At 39.7% G+C, this 20,953-nt stretch overlaps 1 protein-coding gene across 4 annotated transcripts in view; it reads right to left on the bottom strand.

Moving 5' to 3' along the window:
- Nucleotides 1–1,338: 1,338 nt before the first annotated feature.
- sugt1 (SGT1 homolog, MIS12 kinetochore complex assembly cochaperone) overlaps nt 1,339–20,953 on the bottom strand; it is an 85,081-nt gene continuing 65,466 nt past the window's right edge. For all 4 annotated transcript variants that reach the window (XM_043691172.2, XM_043691171.2, XM_043691169.2 and 1 more), the window contains exons 11-13: nt 17,329–17,413; nt 7,678–7,859; nt 1,339–2,084 (exon numbers count right to left, since the gene is read on the bottom strand). In XM_043691172.2, coding sequence (XP_043547107.1) covers nt 1,983–2,084; nt 7,678–7,859; nt 17,329–17,413 — 369 coding nt within the window. In that variant the 3' untranslated portion in view covers nt 1,339–1,982. The remainder of the gene's footprint in view (nt 2,085–7,677; nt 7,860–17,328; nt 17,414–20,953) is intronic.

The following is a 20,953-nucleotide window of genomic DNA, read 5'->3' on the forward strand; positions in this document are numbered from 1 at the left end:
GCCAAGATGGGATGTTGTTAGAACTCTTGCTGATTTTTCAATATTTTTATTGTTTTATCAATTTTGGTTGTGACCTAAAGGTGACTTCGTAGTTTTTGAAACAGCTTGTAGTAAAAGGAGAACAGACCAAACAAGCAATTTTTGTTAGTGGGTCAGGCTGGCAGGCTACTTCCAAACTGGGTCTTCCTGCAGACCCAGTGACCCTGGGAAAAGCATTGTGTTTAAACAGATACCAAAAGGGGACTTTTAATAAGGCAAGTAACCTGAGAATTGGTTCTGAGTCTGAAAGGAACCATATGTAGTGCCAGTGAAACAACACCATGAAACCATTTCAGTGTGTTTCATTATTTTCTTTTATTGACCCTTAACTGTACTTGTCTGTCTTTCATGTGAATCAGGGCTAAAAACAGATGCTTTAGGTTTAAAGTATAGGCAAATTTAATACATCATTAACTCTTTTGTTTAAGATACAAAACCAGCACGAGAACTATTCACAGTCTGGGGCTTGTCAAAGTCTGGTTAGAAATAATTGGAGTAATTATGAGGGACCTTCAGTTTAATTTTACAGGGGTAGAAAGGCTCATTTGGTTCAACTGTCTTTGTGCTAACAATATAAAAGGGACTTGGGCTCAACTATTTGTTGATCGAGCCCTGTTGTCTGGTGCCCCCACAAACCTTGATTTCTCAAACAGAGTTAAGAAGATCCTTCACATTTCAAGTCCTATTTTTTAACAAATCTCAAAGACAAGGAGCTTATAACTCCTTGCCTAATAAAAATGCATACTTGATGACTATTAAATTGACCCTTGCTCAAATAGCATCCAAGGAATTTTGCTAAACACCCTCTCCCTCACAAGCATTGAATAGACAGTCAGACCTGAATAAATAGCCAAGTAATTTGCAGTATTTTAAAATCAGGCAGAGAATGCAGCATTTAACATTTTCTTATTTCAGAAGATTCCTTTTCTTCAAATTCCCATGCTCCTCTTCTGACTAACATCAGAATCTATGGCAAACAGTAATATTAAATAAATGACTATTTTATTACATGAATAAAACCCAAGGGTTGCTGGGTGCAGTGTTCCTATCCTTGAGCCAGAAGGACTGGGTTCAAATCCCACCTGCTCCCACCGACATTTTGCAGAGGATGTTGTGTAGCTGAGCTGAGGGGCTGTTAAGGCATAGTCGTAATGTCCTGCTTCTGGGCCACAGACTTGAGTACAGAGGTACACCAAGAGATCTGAACAGATTGATTAAGAGATATCTATGTCTAGAACCTACTGGAAAGGTTTCAAACTTTGTCACAAGTACATACTTGAAAAATAGTCCAAAACAATGTTGAATAAATAAAGATTGCATTTACAACTGTTCAAAGTTCAAACATGAAACCAAAGGAACATGAGCAGCTAAAACAAAAAACGTTTAATTTAACAAAACTCAATAGGAAAACAGAAATATTTACTTGCAGGGAGAAAAAAAAATCTTGTTCCGACATTTTATGCTGTTTAATTGCCCATCATTAGTTCAGAAAGCATTCCTCAAAAATGGTACTAAATATTTCATGCTAATGTCATTTCAATATATGATAGTGCTTCATGACTAGAAATAAAAGCACGTTAGATGCTGCATGTTTGTATGATACTTTTTAAAATCAACATAACAGCAAAAAATTAAGTGGGCTGAATCAATGGAAATGCAAACAAGGATTGATATCAAACTACTCACACATGAAACACCACCATAAAGGTATGGATACCCAATTTATTTCATGGGTGGAACCCGCTGACACTTGAAAATTAAGATATGTTAAATTGGGGAAAAAATCTGAACATTAATGTCAGACAAAAGAATGCATCAAATCCATGCAAAAGGTTATCCCAAGACTAAGGCATAGTCTAGTACATAATCAGTTGGAACAGAAGAAAAAGTTCATAAGCTGCTTGTACAGTTGAATGTGATGAAAACAGTACTAAAATGATATATCAAAGTTTCTTCCATTCCATGTCATCTGGAGGATTCACAGCCACTGTTTTTTTGCCCACCTCAGACCAATTTGTGCTCAGAACCGTGCCTCCAGATTCAGTCTGCAAAAAAAAATTAAAAGCATGAATCTTAATTGCTAGCCCAAAATAATAATCACACTTGTCATGATCCAAATTTTTGTTGATAATTTGGACGTGTATGGTATAATCAGAATATATTTTGTATAGTCGAAGAGTGGCTGTGCTTTTCCAGCACCACAATCAGGCAGCATCCAAGGAGCAGCAGAATCAACATTGAGCATAAGCCCTTCATCAAGAATGCTTATGCTCGAAATGTCGATTCTCCTGCTCCTCGGATGATGCTTGACTGGCTGTGCTTTGGCAGCACTACACTCTACTCTGATCTCTAGCACCTGCAGTTCTTATTCTCTACTTGTGTAGTAAAAGTTAACAGAAATGCAAAACAGTTACAATGTGTATTGTCCAGATGTTGCTGCATGGCAGGGTTCCTGGATTGTAAGAGTTCCCAAATCAAAGAAAAACCGAGCATATACTCCGGCTACTTTCAATCACAACTCAAATTTACTGAATTGAATAACATTAGTTGATATGCCTCCATTTCTTGGGATCTCCCATTTACCAACTTCTGACTTACAAATGTGAACTCATACAGAGGTCAATTTTACAAACTTGACATATGAACACTCCTTGTCTTACGAAAGGCTCTTTTACAGTGACATGCAAGGTGTTCCAACTTGCGTTCAAATCAACTCATGAATGGATTCCAGAACGAAACCCATGCACAATGCAGGAATTGCTTGTACATGGTCAAGAAACAATTTTGGAAAATGGAAGGGTAAACATCATAAATTGATTAATGCCATGTTGATGGGAGGAAGAAAAGGAAGTTAAGATGCTGAGGGTATTACTGCTACAAAACATTTACTCCAAAGTACACCAAAATAACTTTAAGGAGCTCTCTAGTGTGAAGACAGAGTCAAAAAAAATTCATGATTCGGAGATGCCGGTGTTGGACTGGGGTTAAAAATCACAACACCAGGCTATAGTCCAACAGGTTTAATTGGAAGCACACTAGCTTTCGGAGCGACGCTCCTTCACCTGATGAAGGAGCGTCGCTCCGAAAGCTAGTGTGCTTCCAATATAACCATGTGTTGTGTGATTTTTAAAAAAAATTCAGTGATGGTGGCAAAATAAATAATTGAAAAAAGTAATTATTTCTGAATGCAAATATCAGTGCTCAAAACACATGGGACCCACAGGTGACTGGCCTTCAGAATCCCCAAAAAGCCGACTTAACACCATTCAGAGAAACAGAATCTTTGAGCAGTTGCTTTTCCAATCTCAGGCTGTTTCCAGCAATGCTTTCTGACAGGCTCACCTGCATATTACTAATGAGCCAATCTGCAGAAACCATGCAGCATTTGGTTTGGACTTTCTATGCCATTATGCCAAGGTCGTCCATTCAGCTCAAGCACGTTCCACGACTCAATGAGATGCGGCTGATCTGTGGCCTTAACTCCATAAAGCTGCCTTTGGTCCAAATCCCTTAATAACTGTACTAATAAAACTTCATGCCAAATTTAAAGATAGTCCAGCATCCACTACCATTTGTGAAAGAGTGTTCCAAACATCTATCACTGTGGGTAGAAGTGTTTCTTAGCATTTCTCTAACAGTCTGGTACCAATTCTCAGATAATACCCTCTAGTTCTTGTGGGTATTAGACAGTGGACAGTTATCTTTATTTAGTAAGATTTTTTTCCTGTTAATATTGAGAAGGCTTCCATCAGCTCACCATTCAACATTCTAAATTCCAGAGAAAACTGGCTTAACTTGTAAATTATTTTCTCATGACTTAACACCTAACATCCAGGTATTATTCTTGTTACAAAGCCAAAAGATCCTTCCTAAAATGTGGTACCTTGATCTGCTGAGTACTCCAAGTGGTGTCTAACTAGGGTTTTGTCAGCATACTGTTTGCATCCTTGCACTCCGGTCCTTTAGATATTAAGGACAACATTCCATTAGCTTTCTTGATTTTTTCATGCACCTATGAGATATTTTGAAGAACTAGCCACCTCAATCCCCACTTAGCTAATGCACTGAATTTAACTTCATATCCCAATCTATCCTTTCTGGGTCCAAAATGGATAACCTCACTCTTGTTGACATTAAATTCCATCTACCAGTTTTGCCCATTCACTTAGTCTGCCAACAGCCATAGAGATGTACAGCATGGAAACAGACCCTTCGGTCCAACCCGTCCATGCCGACCAGATATCCCAACCCAATCTAGTCCCACCTGCCAGCACCCAGCCCATATCCCTCCAAACCCTTCCTATTCACATACCCATCCAAATGCCTCTTAAATGTTGCAATTGTACTAGCCTCCACCACATCCTCTGGCAACTCATTCCATACACGTGCCACCCTCTGCATGAAAAAGTTGCCCCTTAGGTCTGTTTTATATCTTTCCCCTCTCACCCTAAACCTATGCCCTCTAGTTCTAGACTCCCCGACGCCAGGGAAAAGACTGTCTATTTATCCTATCCATGCCCCTCAATTTTGTAAACCTCTAAGGTCACCCCTCAGCCTTCGATGCTCTAGGGAAAACAGCCCCAGCCTGTTCAGCCTCTCCCTGTAGCTCAAATTCTCCAAGCCTGACAACATCCTTGTAAATCTTTTCTGAACCCTTTCAAGTTTCACAACATCTTTCCGATAGGAAGGAGACCAGAACTGCACGCAATATTCCAACAGTGGCCTAACCAATGTCCTGTACAGCCGCAACATGACTTCCCAACTCCTGTACTCAATACTCTGACCAATAAAGGAAAGCGTACCAAACGCCGCCTTCACTATCCTATCTACCTGTGACCCCACTTTCAAGGAGCTATGAACCTGCACTCCAAGGTCTCTTTGTTCAGCAACACTCCCTAGGACCTTACCATTAAGTGTACAAGTCCTGCTAAGATTTGCTTTCCCAAAATGCAGCACCTCACATTTATCTGAATTAAACTCCATCTGCCACTTCTCAGCCCATTGGCCCATCTGGTCCAGATCCTGTTGTAATTTTATACTGTCTGCAATGCCTCCTACCTATGCATCATTGAATTTGGATATTTGACTTTATGCCATTATCCAAGTTTTTAATAAATAATGTGAATAATTAAGGGTCTAAAACAGATCCTTGTGGCACATCATTGGTCATATTCTGCCAACGAACACCCCCCATTATCCATATTTTGTCACCTGCCACTCAACCAACTTCCCAGAAGCATAATGCAGACAGGCTGTTAAGACAGTAGTTCAAATCATGACCATGGGGACCAGCTAGCAAAACACAACCTCACCTTCAGGGAACCCATTCTGAACCAGAGGCAGAATGACTGGACTGACAGAGGAAAGGTTACGTTGTGTACTTTTCAGTTTTAGAACTATTTAGGCACAAAGGAACAGTGCTCAAGTTCAGAGAACCTTTAGCAAGCATTACAGATTTACAGCTTATTTATTGCCCCATGAGGCTTAATCATGTGATTGTAACATCATTATTGCAACATCATTTATGCTTCGGTCAACTGCTCTCTAGGAATGGCAGGTAGACTCCCCCAGATCTCTTCATTGATTTCTACTCCTCTGTTGTCCAGACCTAGCCATAAGTTTCCATTGGGGCCGAGAGTCAGCCATGAAGTGAATTGAGAGAGAATTTGAAGCCTAAGGTAAAAAGGCATGTAAATTATTGGGAAGATGAGTTTGAGAGTTGGTGGGGGTGGGAGTGCGCAGGTGGGGAATTAGTAGTATCTGCCTCCCACTGCTACAGATTAATAAAATCTAGACCTGTGTCATTTTTCAAAGTTTATATAAAATTCTACTGGCTCTGAATTGACACCCCCTTTAAAATTTTCAAAACCTTTCTCAGCCAATTTACATTTATTGGGTCATTACTTGTAATATGTTGCAACTGAGTGGTCTCTGTGAAGCTACTTTATAATGGTGAGTTCATTAGCTCTTTCAAAAAGTTAGACTTGATATATCTGGGATCTTGTGTATTGTCAGCGTCCTAATACACTAAGGGTAGTAACAGCTTTGTGCATGAGATGAAACAAAATGTCATCGAGTCTGTGGGGAAAAAAAAACAAAAAGAGGAACCCTGAACCTAAAAATAGAGCCTTCAAGGTAAATTGCAAGTACCCTTGAAAAGAATATTTTTACCCTTAGCTACACATTAAGCAAGGGTATGTAGCATCATGGGTGTCAAGAATGATCATAAACTTGTAGGTGCATAAGCACTTGGCAAGTAAGATCAATCAACCAAATATGCATGGCTATCAGAAGCAATCATCATGCAGGAAACAGCATGATCTGTAACCTAAACAAAAACACAGAATTACAGATGCTGTAAATCAAGCAAACATAGAAATTACTGGAAAAGCTAGGAAGTCTGGCAGCATCTGTGGAGAGAAATCAGAGTCGACATTTCAAGTTGAGTGGCCTTTCTTCAAAACAGATCTATATCCTGTCAGTATCGGCACAGTCAGATGGATGAAAATGTGGTTCAAAACATCATCCATGATACAGTACTCAAAGGCTGAGGGTCTAAAGGAGCAGCAAGCTATAAACAAAATGAGACAAAATCAACATACGTGCAAAGTAGGCAAGCTTGAAGGGCAAGTAACCTTTAGTAGTTATGCAGAATAAAAGAGGTTAAGCAGCAAATGATAGCAAAACACATTAGAATGGAGCATGATAAAAATGTGGACATTTAAACTGAAAAATATAGATATTAATGTACTAGATGCATGAAATAAAACAAAGAAACCAGGCACATTAACTGAACACAATCATCATAATGGCAACCAAGAGATGGCTGCAGCCAGTTTAAGACTTGCAAATGCACCTTCCTAGATATGAATACTTCAGGAAGGGAGTGGGAGAAATAGCAAGCTGAAGAGAGCAGATGCACTAAATTAGAAAAAGTGACCCAATTTGAAAACCCATTGGATTGGCTGATGAATTGCAAGTACAGGACAACCTAGATTATCTCAACATGTGTGGGGTGTATTTTGATCGGATAATCAATGTTCGGATAATCGGTTTATAACGTACTTCCAGTAATATAAGCAAACAATATAATCAGATACTGGAAAAGAAATGATGTAAAACATCTAAATCAGGCAAGCATTAAAATATCAGATAATTTAATTCAGAAGTTAAATGCTGTATGGAAAATGTTTCTTGTGTCAAGACAGTATATTCAGACTTGTTATGCACCCCAACAAGTAAATAGCCAGAATTTGACCTAATTCTGGGTAACAAAATAAAAGGGATAGAAGCAAAAAGGACAATTTGCCTTTGGGAAATAATTATAAAACCAATTTTAGCACAAGAATTACAAAGAGCTTTAAAATGCAGCATCTGTGGGGTGAGAAAGAATGTATACTTTGAGTCTGGCATGTAGACCTATCATTGCTTGTGATAAGGCAGTATCACCAAGCCAAACATACACACACACACACACAAAATTATTTTTGCAGGGTCCAATGACTCTAAAGAAGGATAAAGCAAAGTAGAGAATTCTTTTATTTTGCTTGACAAGGTTTGCTTTATTTACTGACATATACTGACACAGAAATACATTAGAAATAAACACCCAAGAAAAATAATACTTTCAATACTTACAAATGACTTGTTCATAGCACGCTTCACTTCATCAGACCCATCAGCATAGATTTTCTGAAAGAGTTGGTTTAGAGCAGCATCTCCCTCAGGCTTTTCATCATTTTCCTCTTGTTTAATTTCCATTACTAGTTTATCCCAATTCTTCGTGCAGTGAGAGGAGGATGGATACCGCTGCGGCTGTACTAAAATTATACAAAATAAAGGGACATTAGCAAGAACATCCAGCCGTCTGAATAATCAAAACACTACTACCTTCAATAAATGTATTCAAAAGAAAAGTACATTAAGGATCAATATAATAGAAATCTCCAGAAGCGGTTTCAGTTAAATATACCAACACTAACTGAAAATTGCCAGTAACTTCAGCAAGCTGTACTGCCGATTTCACTTGTTTCCAAATAGTGCACAGGAAGACAAAATCCAAATTATTTTAATGAAGCTACATAAATTCATTATGCTCCAAAATATTAAACAAGTTCATGTAAAAATGCTATCCAAAATCAGTCATTTCCTAATCTGTTTAAACTCAAAACTTCAAAGCTAACTTTCTTCAGCTATTGTACACAAGAATTCAAATATTTCTCTCAAATCTATATTTTGGAATTTCACCATCCTTTCATTATATTCCCTTTTGCGGCTTCCTGTGTTAACGTAGGATGGCAAAAAGTTGGTTTGAAATTGTTGTTTGGTTGAAAAGAACAACTAGAGCTTCTGTTAATCATATACTAAAGATCAGATGATTGATAGTGAAAAATTCGCAATACTTATGTATTATTAAACAAAGCACAACATCGAGCCACAGGGGAAGTAACCAGTTTTTTTTTTAAAGTAACTCTTTCACCAAGTAAGATTATTATTGTAAAGTCTAGTATTTGTTGTTTGTCCTTAACTGCATTTGAGATGGTGGCGTGGCCATCTACTTTAACTGCTGCAATCCTGGGAGTTTACCCCACCTAAAATGAAGGAACAGCAATATAGTCTCAAGCCTGCATCGTTGGTGGTTATTTAGAAAAAAAATCATTTGTGGGACATAGGAGACACTGGCTGGATACAGAGTCTTTGAGAAGGTGTGAACTGCCTTCTTGAACTGATGCAGTCCATGTCCTGTAGATAGATCCACAATTCTGTGTAAGAAGGGATTCCAACATGTCGACCCAGTAAGAATGGAACACTATCAATATATTTGCAAGTTTGAAAGTGGAGTGGCTTGCAAGGAAACTTGGAGGTGGTGGTGTTGTAACGTATCTGCTGCCCTTCTCCTGGATGGAAGTGGTTATGGATGTGGTAGGTACTCAAAAGGTTTTCTGGTGAGTATCTGCAATGCAATGTAGAAAGTACAAGATAGTAGGTAGCCTTGGAGAAGAATTTACAGGAGGTGTTCCCATAACTGGCTGCATTAATCCTCCTCTGTGCTAGAGTCCATGGTTGAGAGGGTACTTTCACAGAAGGCAAGATGCTATAGTACATCTTGCTGATGGCACATAATGTTGCCACTTAAGGGGGGCACAGGATGCTAATTAAGCTTTGTCCTGGATGGCACTGAGCTTCTGGAGTGCTGTTGGAGTTACATTCATCCAAGCAAGTTGACAGCATTTCATCACACTCATGATAAGGACAATTTTTGGACAGTTGTGTTCAGTTAATTTGTATAGAATTCCTTGTTCCTGATGTGTTCTTGTATTCACAGTATTTGTGTGGTTGATCAAGTTCAGCTTCTGGATTAGAGTGGTGCTGGAAAAGCACAGCAGTTCAGGCAGCCTCCAAGCAGGAGAATGGATGTTTCGGGCAAAAGCCCTTCATCACGAGTACCAGGTATTCCTGAAGGGCTTTTGCCCGAAACGTCCATTCTCCTGCTCCTCGGATGCTGCCTGAACTGCTGTGCTTTTCCAGCACCACTCTATTCCAGAATCTGGTTTCCAGCATCTGCAGTCATTGTTTTAACCGAGTTGATTTTAACCCTACTGCATATGGATTTGATTTGCTCATTATCTGAAGAGTTGCAAATGGCACTGTATGCGACAAATTCATGAACCAACATTCTACTTTTGACTTAATAACAAAGGGAAAGTAAATGGTAAAGCAGGATAAGATGGGTGAGCCTGGAGGGCCATGAGGTACATATGCAGTGATGCTCTGGGCCCAAGATGATTGGCCTACAAAAAACTTAATGATATTGCATGCTATGTATGACTAAGCCAGTGGAGTTTCCCGATTCTCACCAATTCCAGTTTCGCTTGGGCTCCTTAATGCTAAATTCAATCAAATGCTGCTGTGATATCAAACATACTCTCACCTCACCTCTTGGGTTCAGCTTTTTGGTCCATGTTTGCACCATGGCTGTAATTAAGTCAGAAACCGAATGGCACTGGTAAAACCAAAACCCGAGCATCAGTGAGAAGATTCTGGCAGATAGTATTGTTGTGACACTTTCTATAACTTCCATCCAAAATTACATCTGCCAACTGTTGACAATTGTAATAGCCTTAGGGCTGTAGGGGATTTTAATTATCCCAATAATAAACGGGACATTTTAGATTTAAGTAGTCAGAGGGAACAGAATTCTTGAGATGCACTAACTTAATTTGGCTTCTACATAGCAAGTCCAACAAAGGGATATGGTTCTGGTCTTGTGTTTAGGAAATAACGCTGGACAGGTAGATGGTGTGGTACTGGCATTTTGATGCTATTGATTACAATTCAATTAGTGTTAATTGAATTATGGAAAAGACCGAGAGAGAGCAGAGTTAAGACTTTTAAACTGAGCAAAGGTTAGTTTTGTTAAGTGGATTTAATAAAAGGTGGATTGGGAAGATAAATCTCACGTTGGAGCAGTAGAAAGCATTCAAAAGAGAAGCTTCGGGGAGTTCAGAGTAAATATGTATCTAAAAACAAAAAAAAGGTGGGTATATATTAGGAGCAGCCTGCAAGCTTCTTGACGTTAAGGAGAGCTGTGGCAACAGAAAAAAAAAGCTTTTATCCGACACCACAAATACAAAACTACAGAAAGCGAAGAGAATTATAACAAGGGCAGTGTGATACAAACAAAAATTAGGAAAACAAAGGTCAACAAATTGATTCACAGTAGTACAGTACGGAAAACAGATCCTTTGGTCCAAACTGATCTAGCCCCATTTACCAGCATGTGATCCATATCCCTCTAAACCCTTCCTATTCACAAACCCATCCAGATGCCTTTGAAATGTTGCACAATTGTACCTGCCTCCACCATCTCCTCTGGCAGTTTTTTTCCGATACACATCACTCTGAAAACGCTCCCCCCCTCAGGTCTCTTAAATCCTACCCCTCACCTTAACCCTATACCTTCTAATTTTGGATTAGGTATAGTGCTGGAGGACTGCAGGATGGCTAACATTGAACTTTGTTTTAAAAAGGGAGTGAGTGAAAACCTGAATAACTACAGATCAGTTAATCTAACCTTGATGAACAGGAGTTGGAGGTGCCGATGTTGGACTGGGATGGCCAAAGTTAAAAATCACAACACCAGATTATCGTCCAACAGGTTTACTTGCAAGCACTTGCTTTCAGAGCGCCACTCCTTCACCAGGTGATTGTGAAGATCATTATCAAAATTTATCACCAACCGAGTCCAGTGTCACAGAGATATCATACATCAAAAAGATTTAAGTCCTGCTAGTCTGGTTTCTGTTCTTTGATACGTAAATCCCAGAACTTCTTTTAAATTACATTCTCAAGATAGGTCTACTTTTCTAACAATAGGTGTGCAGACTGTGTCCCAATATTTAGCCAAACCGACAAGCCCTCTGCATAAGTCCACAGAGTTTTACATGGATTCATGCAGTTTGAGCAAAATAAAATGCAATTCTGCAAAAATAAATTCACCCCATAAACTTATATGTGCGCGTGTGTAGGAGCGACAGTGACAGTGAGAGATGAGGCATATGTCTGTGAGAGGGTTCGTGTGTGGGCATGTCTATGCGTGCACATGAGAGAAACAGCCTGCATGGGTGTGTATGTATGTATGTAGGACTGTGCGTGACAGAGTGAGAGAATCATGCAGAAGGGTCACCTGTAGTGTGACATGAACCCAAGGTCCCGATGGAGGCCATTCCCATGGGTACCAAACTTTGCTATCAGCTTCTGCTCAACCACTCTGCATTGTTGCTTGTCCCAAAGTCTGTCTTGGAGGGTGGTCACCCAAAGGTTTTGGTACCACCAAACCTTAAACAGATCATTATGCACAGAGAACTGCCCAGCCTTCAGGACAACAACACAGTACAACCCTGTTGTGACAGCCGCTGCAAGACATGTCAAAGTATCGACACGGATAACACCATTTCATGTGTGGGCACCTCCCACTACATACACGGTGAGTACTCATGTGACTCGACCAATGAGGTGTCTCTCATACGCTGCAGGCAAGGATGCCCTAAGGCATGTACATTGGCCAGACCAAGCAGACATTACGACAACGGACGAATGAACACCACACAACAGTCACCAGGCAGGACTGTTTCCTCCCAGTCGGGGTACAGTTCAGTGGTCCGGGACATTCGACCTTGGACCTTTGGGTGACCATCCTCCAAGGCAGACTTTGGGACAAGCAACAGAGTCCTTAGCAGAAGCTGATAGCAAAGTTCGGTACCAATGGGAATGGGCTCAACCAGGACCTTGGGTTCATGTCACACTACAGGTGACCTCACTGCACGATACACACACTCCTATATACACATCCTTGCAGACATTCTCTCATACACAAGCGCTCTCTCAGTCATATGCACAGGCAAACTTCACACCTGTTGTTAGAAAAGCTATCTTGAGAATGTAATTTAAAAGTAGTTCTGGGATTTACATGTCAAAGAACACAGAAACCAGTATAATCAATTTTAAAAGAAGATAGATTTAATCTAAAATTGTTTCATGTATCACACCTCTGGGACACTGGACTCCTTTGGCTAGAAATTCTGTGATCATGATCTTATTCGCCACAACCACCTGATGAAGGAATAGCACTCTGAAAGCTAGCGCTTCCAAATAAACCTTTGGACTATAACCTGGGGTTGAGAGATTTTTTAATTTAACCTTGATAATGGCATTGGAATCAATTCTTAAAGACAGGGTAATCTGCTGCTTCGGTACTCAAGGACAGCCAGCTTGATTGCAGTAATGAAAAGTATGTTTGACTAACCATGGTTTTGATCTTTTGAGCTTGTAACAAGATGAATTGAGGAGGGTACTGCAGTTGATGCGATATACTTGGGTTTTAGCAAAGCTTTCGATAAGGTCATATGGAATTAAAAAAGGCCTGAACAATCCTGAAAAATGTCACATTTTTGATTAAAAAAAAAATTGTGTCAGTATCAGGGAACAAAAGGTAATGCTGAACTTTTTTTTACAATTGGAAAGGTGTTTCTTGTGAAGGTCTGTAGTGGACAGTACTTGGTCCCCTAAATTCACTGCTAGATATTTAAGTCCAAATCATTAATATTAAAGAGCATACTCGAGAAGCTTCAAGGTGAGAAATATTTCCTACATGCTTGATAGTGAGGCTATAAGCTGTAAGATGCAGGGAGATATTAACAGACTTGTCAGCATTACAGACAAATGTCAAATAGAATTCAACCTAGGAGAGGTGGTGCATTTGGGAAGGTGAAATGAGTAAAGGAATATACAACAAATGGGAAGATACTCAGACGCTTAGAAAAGGTTGGGGATCTAGGAGTATGTGCTCACAGATCATTGAAGGTGGTAAAACAGGATGATTAAGGCAACCTATGAACTATTTTCTTTTATTAGCCAAGGTGCATAATGCAAAGGTAGAGGGGAAATACTGGAGTTAAATGAATCAGAACTACTATTATAGGACAAGCCAAACAGAAAAACAGCCAGGGAATTCCTACAGACATTGAATCGGTGGATGAGGGCAATCAACAAGCACATCGACCTGGACCCAATATACCGGCCACTATAGCGGACAGCTGGAACTGACAACCGGAAGCAGCAGATTCAAACCACTATAAACGCCGGAGTAAAGATCACAGAAGTGCTTCACAGGAGGCCCCCAAGCACTGAGGATGTCACCTAGACAGGGGACAAAACGTCTGCAACACAAATTCCCAGCTCAGCGAACACAACCACAACGAGCACCCGAGCTACAAATCTTCGCACAAACTGAGTATTCGTGTGCAGTTCTGGTCAACGTTTTACTGAAAGGATGCAAATGGATTAGGGAATATACAGAGAAGGTTACTTAACAACATCCTAAGACTGCAAATTAAAACTACAAGGAAAGACTGAATATGCTGAGCTCATTTCTTTGGAACAGAGGCAGCAGAGGGAAGATTTGATTGAAGTGTAGATGGTTGAAAGGAGCCTGGACAGAAAGGATAGGGGAACTTATTTTCAGTAGCAGAGAGATTAGTGACTAGACCGATTTAAAATTGACCAACAGAAGAATTAGAGGGAAGGTAAAGATCATATCATAATCTATTTACATTTGGCACATATTTTGAGCTCAGGGCCTAGCTGCTGATTTGACAATATTAATGTTATACTAAGTTAAAAATCACAACACCAGGTTTAATTGGAAGCACACTAGCTTTCGGAGCGACGCACCTTCATCAGGTGATTGTGGAGGGCTCGATCGTAACAGAATTTATAGCAAAAATTTGCAGTGTGATGTAACTGAAATTATACATTGAAAAATTGATTGTCTGTTAAGTCTTTCATCTGTTAGAATACAGTAATAGTTTCACTTCTTTCATGGGTAAATCACAAAACCCTTTTTTTAAAACGCATGGGGTGGCATGGTGGCTGTGGTTAGCACTGCTACCTCTCAGCGCCAGGTACCCAGGTTCGATTCCAGCCTCTGGCAACCGTGCGAAGTCTGCACATTCTCCCCATGTTGACATGTATTCATGTAGAACTCTGAGCTCAAAAACTGCATCAATTTATGCAAAACTCTGTTATCTCACTTTTTAGATTAGAATCAATCTAAACATCAGGTCATAGACAGAGGACACAGGGGGCTAACACCTTCGACATATTGTCAAGCTATCACCATTGTTAACAGCTAACCCGAGAATGCAACTTTAAAAAAAAGGGTTTTGTGATTTTCACATGAAAGAAGTGAAACAATCACTGTATTCTAACAGATGAAAGGCTGAACAGACAACCAATTTTTCAATGTATAATTTCAGTTACATCACACTGCAAATTTTGGTTATAAATTCTGTTTTACGATCGAGCCCTCCACAATCACCTGAAGGAGGGTCGCTCCGAAAGCTAGTGCTTCCAATTAAACCTGTCGGACTATAACCTAGTGTTGTGATTTTGTAAACTTTGTACACCCCAGAAAACACCGGCATCTCCAAATAATGTTATACTATGTCACATAAAATTTTTGGTTATCAATGCAAAGATGCAACAGAAGAATTCTTCAGTAAAACAAAAATAAGAACTGCATTACTCTGCATGATCAAGAATGTAAATTATGAATTTTTCTGATATGGAAGACAACACATTTATTGCCAAGATATAAATGTTGCTAATATTTAGTTTATAATTCATAGTTTTAAGAGCATAATTAAGATTTAGGAAAATGTTTTAAACATATGATAGATAGCAATAGGAGTCAGAAACTGATATGCATCCAATTAACACGTGAATCAATAAAACTCAAATTAGTTATTGGGGTGGCATGGTGGCTCAGTGGTTAGCACTGCTACCTCTCAGCGCCAGGTACCCAGGTTCGATTCCAGCCTCTGGCAACTGTGTGAAGTCTGCACATTCTCCCCTGTTGACATTGGTGCTCCAGTTTCCTCCCACAATCCAAAGATGTGCAGGTTAGGAGAACTAACCATGCTAAATTACCCAGAGTATTCAGGGATGCGTAGGTTACGTGCATTAGTCAGAGGTAAAGGTACAGTAATGTGTTTGGGTGGAATACTCTTTTAGAGGATCAGTGTGGACTTGTTGGGCCAAAGGGCTTGTTCCCACACTGTAGCGATTCTATGGATTCCATGGAAATAATCCTGTTCTTATCTTGCAATGTTGGAGGTAAATGTGTAAAAATTTAATACTGGATGACCACTCCCAGCTTGTTAACAGCCAGGTGGTCTCAATTTCAAAAAATATGTAAATTGCATGAGTAGTTCTTAGATAATAAAGAAAGACAACTGATCAACAAGAGAGCAAAGAGAGTAAGAGTAACATTCTATTAGGGATATAAATTATTCACAAGGATTACAGAATCAAAGTTGTCTTGAAGACAAAATAATTATCTTCTGCTTTTGACAACACCCTTATGTTGTCATGGCTCACGCATTCGAGAAACCAAAGGAGATAAGTATTAGTCACACCTGCACTTAAGCAGGCGTGACTAATTGGAGGAGTTCAAGCTCAGTTTGAATTCAGTGAGGAGGAAAGAATCTGGAAGATTTGTTTATCTTAAAATTATTAGATCGACATCAGTAAGCCTCCGGTGAAGCACTGGTGTTAATGGCCCGCTTTCTATTTATGCGTTTATAAACACACAAATAGAAAGCGGGTCGCTAACACCAGTGCTTCACTGGAGGCTCACTGATGTTATCTAGTATGGTGATGCAATGTCTGAAAATGAACCTCCCAGCTCAGCGAGCAAACTTACATCTAGAAATTCAACCTGAGCTACAAATCTTCTCAAAACTCGCTATTAGATCAAATCCACAGTACTCAAAGACTGTTATGATGAATGTGTCAGACTTCACTGAATCGTCTAAACTACATTTGATCAAAGTAGTCTTCAGGTTTGAGAAGAACTTATTTACGTCTGGAGGATTATCAAGAGCTAATGGAAAGAAACTCATGAAATTTCAAATCTCTGAGTAGCTGGAAAACTGAGAAGTTGAAGTGAACTCTGGAAGCCCATAGCATCACTATGGTTTGGTCTCAAGAAGGTGAACGAACTTTCAAGTTTTTGATTAAAAACATAAGGGAACAACTGGGGTAAGGGATATTTGTTTTTATAAAAAAGGTAGTGCATTAAGTAGTTGTGTTTACTTATTTAACTTCTTTTATATACCAAAATTCTGTTTTAGCTTAAAACTGTAAAATATTGGAATAATTTATTTCAGGTCATTAGTAGTTGCCTAAATATTTCTATAAATGAGAACATTTCTACTGGGACCATAACAAAAAAAACTGGAGTCCACAGTATGAACAGAATTGTAAAAGTGGAGAGCATTTTGCTGCATATGGTATGTGTTCGTAAAACAAGAGACAGTACCCTCAGGCAATTTTCTTCAACAATGACTTAATTATACAGGGCAAACAAATAACAAACCATTGGTCTTCTGACTAGTAAATCTCAATTTAAGAATAGAAAGCAGCACTCACTATGATCTGAAATGATTTCTATTCTAACAGAGTAAATTGAAAAGATTGACTACAGACAAAGGTCAAGTTGCGATTTCCCAGTAGTTTTTTTTTATTATTCCATGGAATCAAAGTAACTGTTAAATAGTTTTCAAATTAGGTAGAAATGAAATAGGTTATTGGAAGAACATGACCGATATTTTCTTATTCTTATAAGGACACTTTAAATATATTAACCTGACGCGCTTCCTCAGTGGAACAACGGATCATATTTATGTTTAAAAAGTACACCATATAACTACTTCAGTCAATTCTCACCTGGCACAAAATGCTTTACATCTGGTAGAGAGCCTTCCAGCTTTTCCCAACGAATGGCTTCAGTTTTCTTTAGCTTTATTTCAATCTACAAAACAAACAATTGATTTTGTTTTCTTAATACAAGTAATACTTCGGCTCAATGATTTGAAGTTTGGATCGACACTGAATTCATAACTGAAGCTCAATTCATAACTGAGCAATATGTTATCTGCACTGGGAAAAATCAGTCACTGCCATGTCCCTGCAAGAAACTGTCTTTGAAGTGCAGTGCTATAATGATCCCTGAATCCCTGGAGTGCAGAGAGGCCATTCATCCCATCAAATCGCAACACCCTCCAAGTAGCACCCAACTCAGACACACTCCCACCCTATCCCCATATTTACCATAGCTAATCCACATAACCTACACAACTCTCAACATTGAGGCAGTTTAGCATGGCCAAACTACTTAACATGCACATCTCATCTGATATTTTTATACATTCAGTTCTTTTGCTGGAAACAGTAGTCGGAGACAAAAGAAGAAGCAACCTTAACTTATTAATACAAAGTTTTTAAAAAAGGGTCACTTCTGGAAGAAAATCAGTAACTGCAAGATGATCAACCAAAAGAACATGGAAGAAAGTAAATCATTCCTTGACTTTCATAAAGCAGACAAACCAGAACAATTTGACAATGCATTTGACAGTCCCAGTCTTCTCAGGTCAGCTTGGACACTGGTGTCACAGCCCACACCACCACACACGACAATTCAAGATTAGAATTTATAGTATGATCTACCATTTCATTTACAAGAAAATCTTTCCTTAAGGCTACTACTTCTCTCTGCTGGGTTTAATAATAGCAAGAATTAAATCAGTCATAAATCACTAAACTATCTGGTTCAGATTTTATTCCTAAAAAACAAATGCCTGGATTAATAAACATGCCCAACTAAGGAAATTGTTTCAGTGAAATACAAGTTGCCAGTTGAAATTTTGGTATCTCCATTTTCTGAGAATGTGTGTTCACATTTGCTTTAGAAAAAGCAGTGTTCAACACATTATTTTCTGACATGAAAAAGAAACAAAAAACTGTGGAAATCAGAAGCTGACAAGAGCCGTTGGAAATACTCTGCAGTTTTGGCAGCATCTATGGAGAGAAAACAGGGTTCAAAAGGCCTTTGATAAGGTGCCACACGGGAGGCTGCTGAGCCAGGTGAGGGCCCATGGTGTTCGAGTTCGAAATTGTTTCAGTTAAATGAGGAGACTAGGACCCGTGGACACAGCCTTAGAATTAGAGGGGGTCATTTCAGAACAGAAATGCGGAGACATTTCTTCAGCCAGAGAGTGGTGGGCCTGTGGAATTCATTGCCACGGAGTGCAGTGGAAGCCGGGACGCTAAATGTCTTCAAGGCCGAGATTGATAGATTCTTGTTGTCTCGAGGAATTAAGGGCTACGGGGAGAACGCTGGTAAGTGGAGCTGAAATGCACATCAGCCATGATTGAATGGCGGAGTGGACTCAATGGGCCGAATGGCCTTACTTCCACTCTTATGTCTTATGGTCTTATGGTTAATGTTTCGGGCTTTCAGAACTGCTTTTCCTCCATAAATGCTGGCAGACCTTTGAGTTTTTTTTTTAAGCAATTTGATTGGTTTTCAAATTTTTGATATCCCTGACAGAAAATGTTCCAAATAAGGAGCATGAATTAGCAAAATTTGTTCCATTTTTCATCTGACAAGAAGCTGCCCATTAACAATTTGCAGTTTCCATAATTCCATATTTAAAATCAGTAACAAATTTACATAACTCTTAGCTAGCCATGTCTTAGACCTTTGTGGAGTTAGCTTTTTTTTGGCTATCCCTGCCACAAATTTCATCCAGTACTCCTGCTGGGTAGTAATTTTGCCCAGCGAGTCTGTTAGCAACCAAATTGAATGTTAAAATTATCTTATGAAAAGTATTGCATAACTTTGTTTACAGCAGCATTTTTGACATGGAGAGGGCTCGAGTGATTAAACTTAATAGTAATGCAGAAATTGACCAATAAATCTGGCCGGAAAGCAAAAAGTGCTGGAGAAACTCAGTTGGTTTGGTAGTATTTGCAGAGAGAAAGCGTAACATTTCATGTCCAATGTCTCAGCATTTGTTTTTATTTCAGATCTCCAGCATGAACAGTACAGAGGAACCTCAATTATCCCAATATCAATTATCTGAAAATTGGATTATCAGAATGTCTTGAGGTCCCAATGGAAACATTACAAAGAAGTGTTTCTAACAGTGATCGTGCCTTTGGTTTACAGTAATTAAACAGGCACCATCTCAAAATGACTGTCTGCCCACCTTCTCTCTCTCTGCACATTTTCTCTGGAGTTCTACACAGGGGTATACCCTAAACCCTCCTTCCCCAGATAATCTCTACAACATTGTCCTGTACAGGGCAAAGGCGGAACCTGTCAAAAAGTTGCAGTAAAAAGTTGTGTGCCTGTGGCTGTGCGCCCACGTGTGCACGTTATTTGGAGATTTACCCCACAAAGGTAGCTGCAGCAGTCTTGCTGTTGGTGTCAGTCCAGTTGCCCTGGAGGAGGGGTGTGTACACAGGGCTGGGGGGGTGACGGGGTGGTGCTAGATGGGGTTGGGGGGCAGGATGTTGGCCAGGGGCAGGGTGGGGGGCGCAGTACTGGCCGGGGTTGGGGATATGGGGGGGGGGGGGGGGGGGGGGGGGGCGGCGGGGTGGTGTGGTGTGGGAGGCAGGTTCTCACGCGCTGTGTGCTGCTGCCGCCATCTCCTCAACAGGGAGCAGACTTTAAAAACCCCGAGCCCCAGAGGAAAGGCATTTAAATCAATTAACCGAATAATTGATTATCCAAAATGAAATAGTGCCCATCCATTACGCTCAGATAATTGAAGTTCCCCTGTACCGAGCTTTGAGGGAATAATTTTTGCCTTTTCAGCTAGCAAGATTTAACTTCCCAATTCCATAAATCTGTGTTGCTAAGCAACTGTTCTCAACGTCTGCACCTTTTGAAGTTAAGATTGGAGATCTTTAGATGATTATCTCGGAGAAATATTTAATTTAGATAAGATGCATCCAGAACTCAAATCTTTTGTTCTATACTGTGGTTTCAGACAGAACAGAACATAAGAATAGGAGGAGTAGCCCATCCTTCGAGCCTGCTCTACCATTCAATAAGATCATAGCTGATCTTTTCATGGACTCAGCTCCACTTAACTGCCCTCTCACCATAATCTTTAATTCCTTTACTGTTCAAAAAATCTTAGCTTTAAAATAGTTTACTGAAGTAGCGTCAACCAATGCTCTGGGTGAAGACGTGCCTTCTCAATTCTCAATCTGCTCCCCCTAATTTTGAAGCGATGTCCTCTTGTCCTAGTTTCACCTGCCAGTGGAAACATCCTCTCTATCTTATCTATTCCCTTTATGTATTTCTATTAATATCCCTACATTCTAAAGTCCAATGAATATAATTCCAATCTACTTTGTCTGTCCTCATAAGCTAACTCCTTCAACTCCAGAATCAACCTAGTGAACTTCCTCTGCATCCACTCTGGTGCCAGTACACCCTCTAAGTAAGGAGACCAAAACTGCATGCATTACTCCAAGTGTGGCCTCACCGGCACCCTAT

The sequence above is a fragment of the Chiloscyllium plagiosum genome, unplaced genomic scaffold, assembly GCF_037043375.1.
Source record: "Chiloscyllium plagiosum isolate Xiang-an unplaced genomic scaffold, Cpla_swu_hap1 HiC_scaffold_6, whole genome shotgun sequence".
Classification (NCBI taxonomy): Eukaryota; Metazoa; Chordata; class Chondrichthyes; order Orectolobiformes; family Hemiscylliidae; genus Chiloscyllium; species Chiloscyllium plagiosum.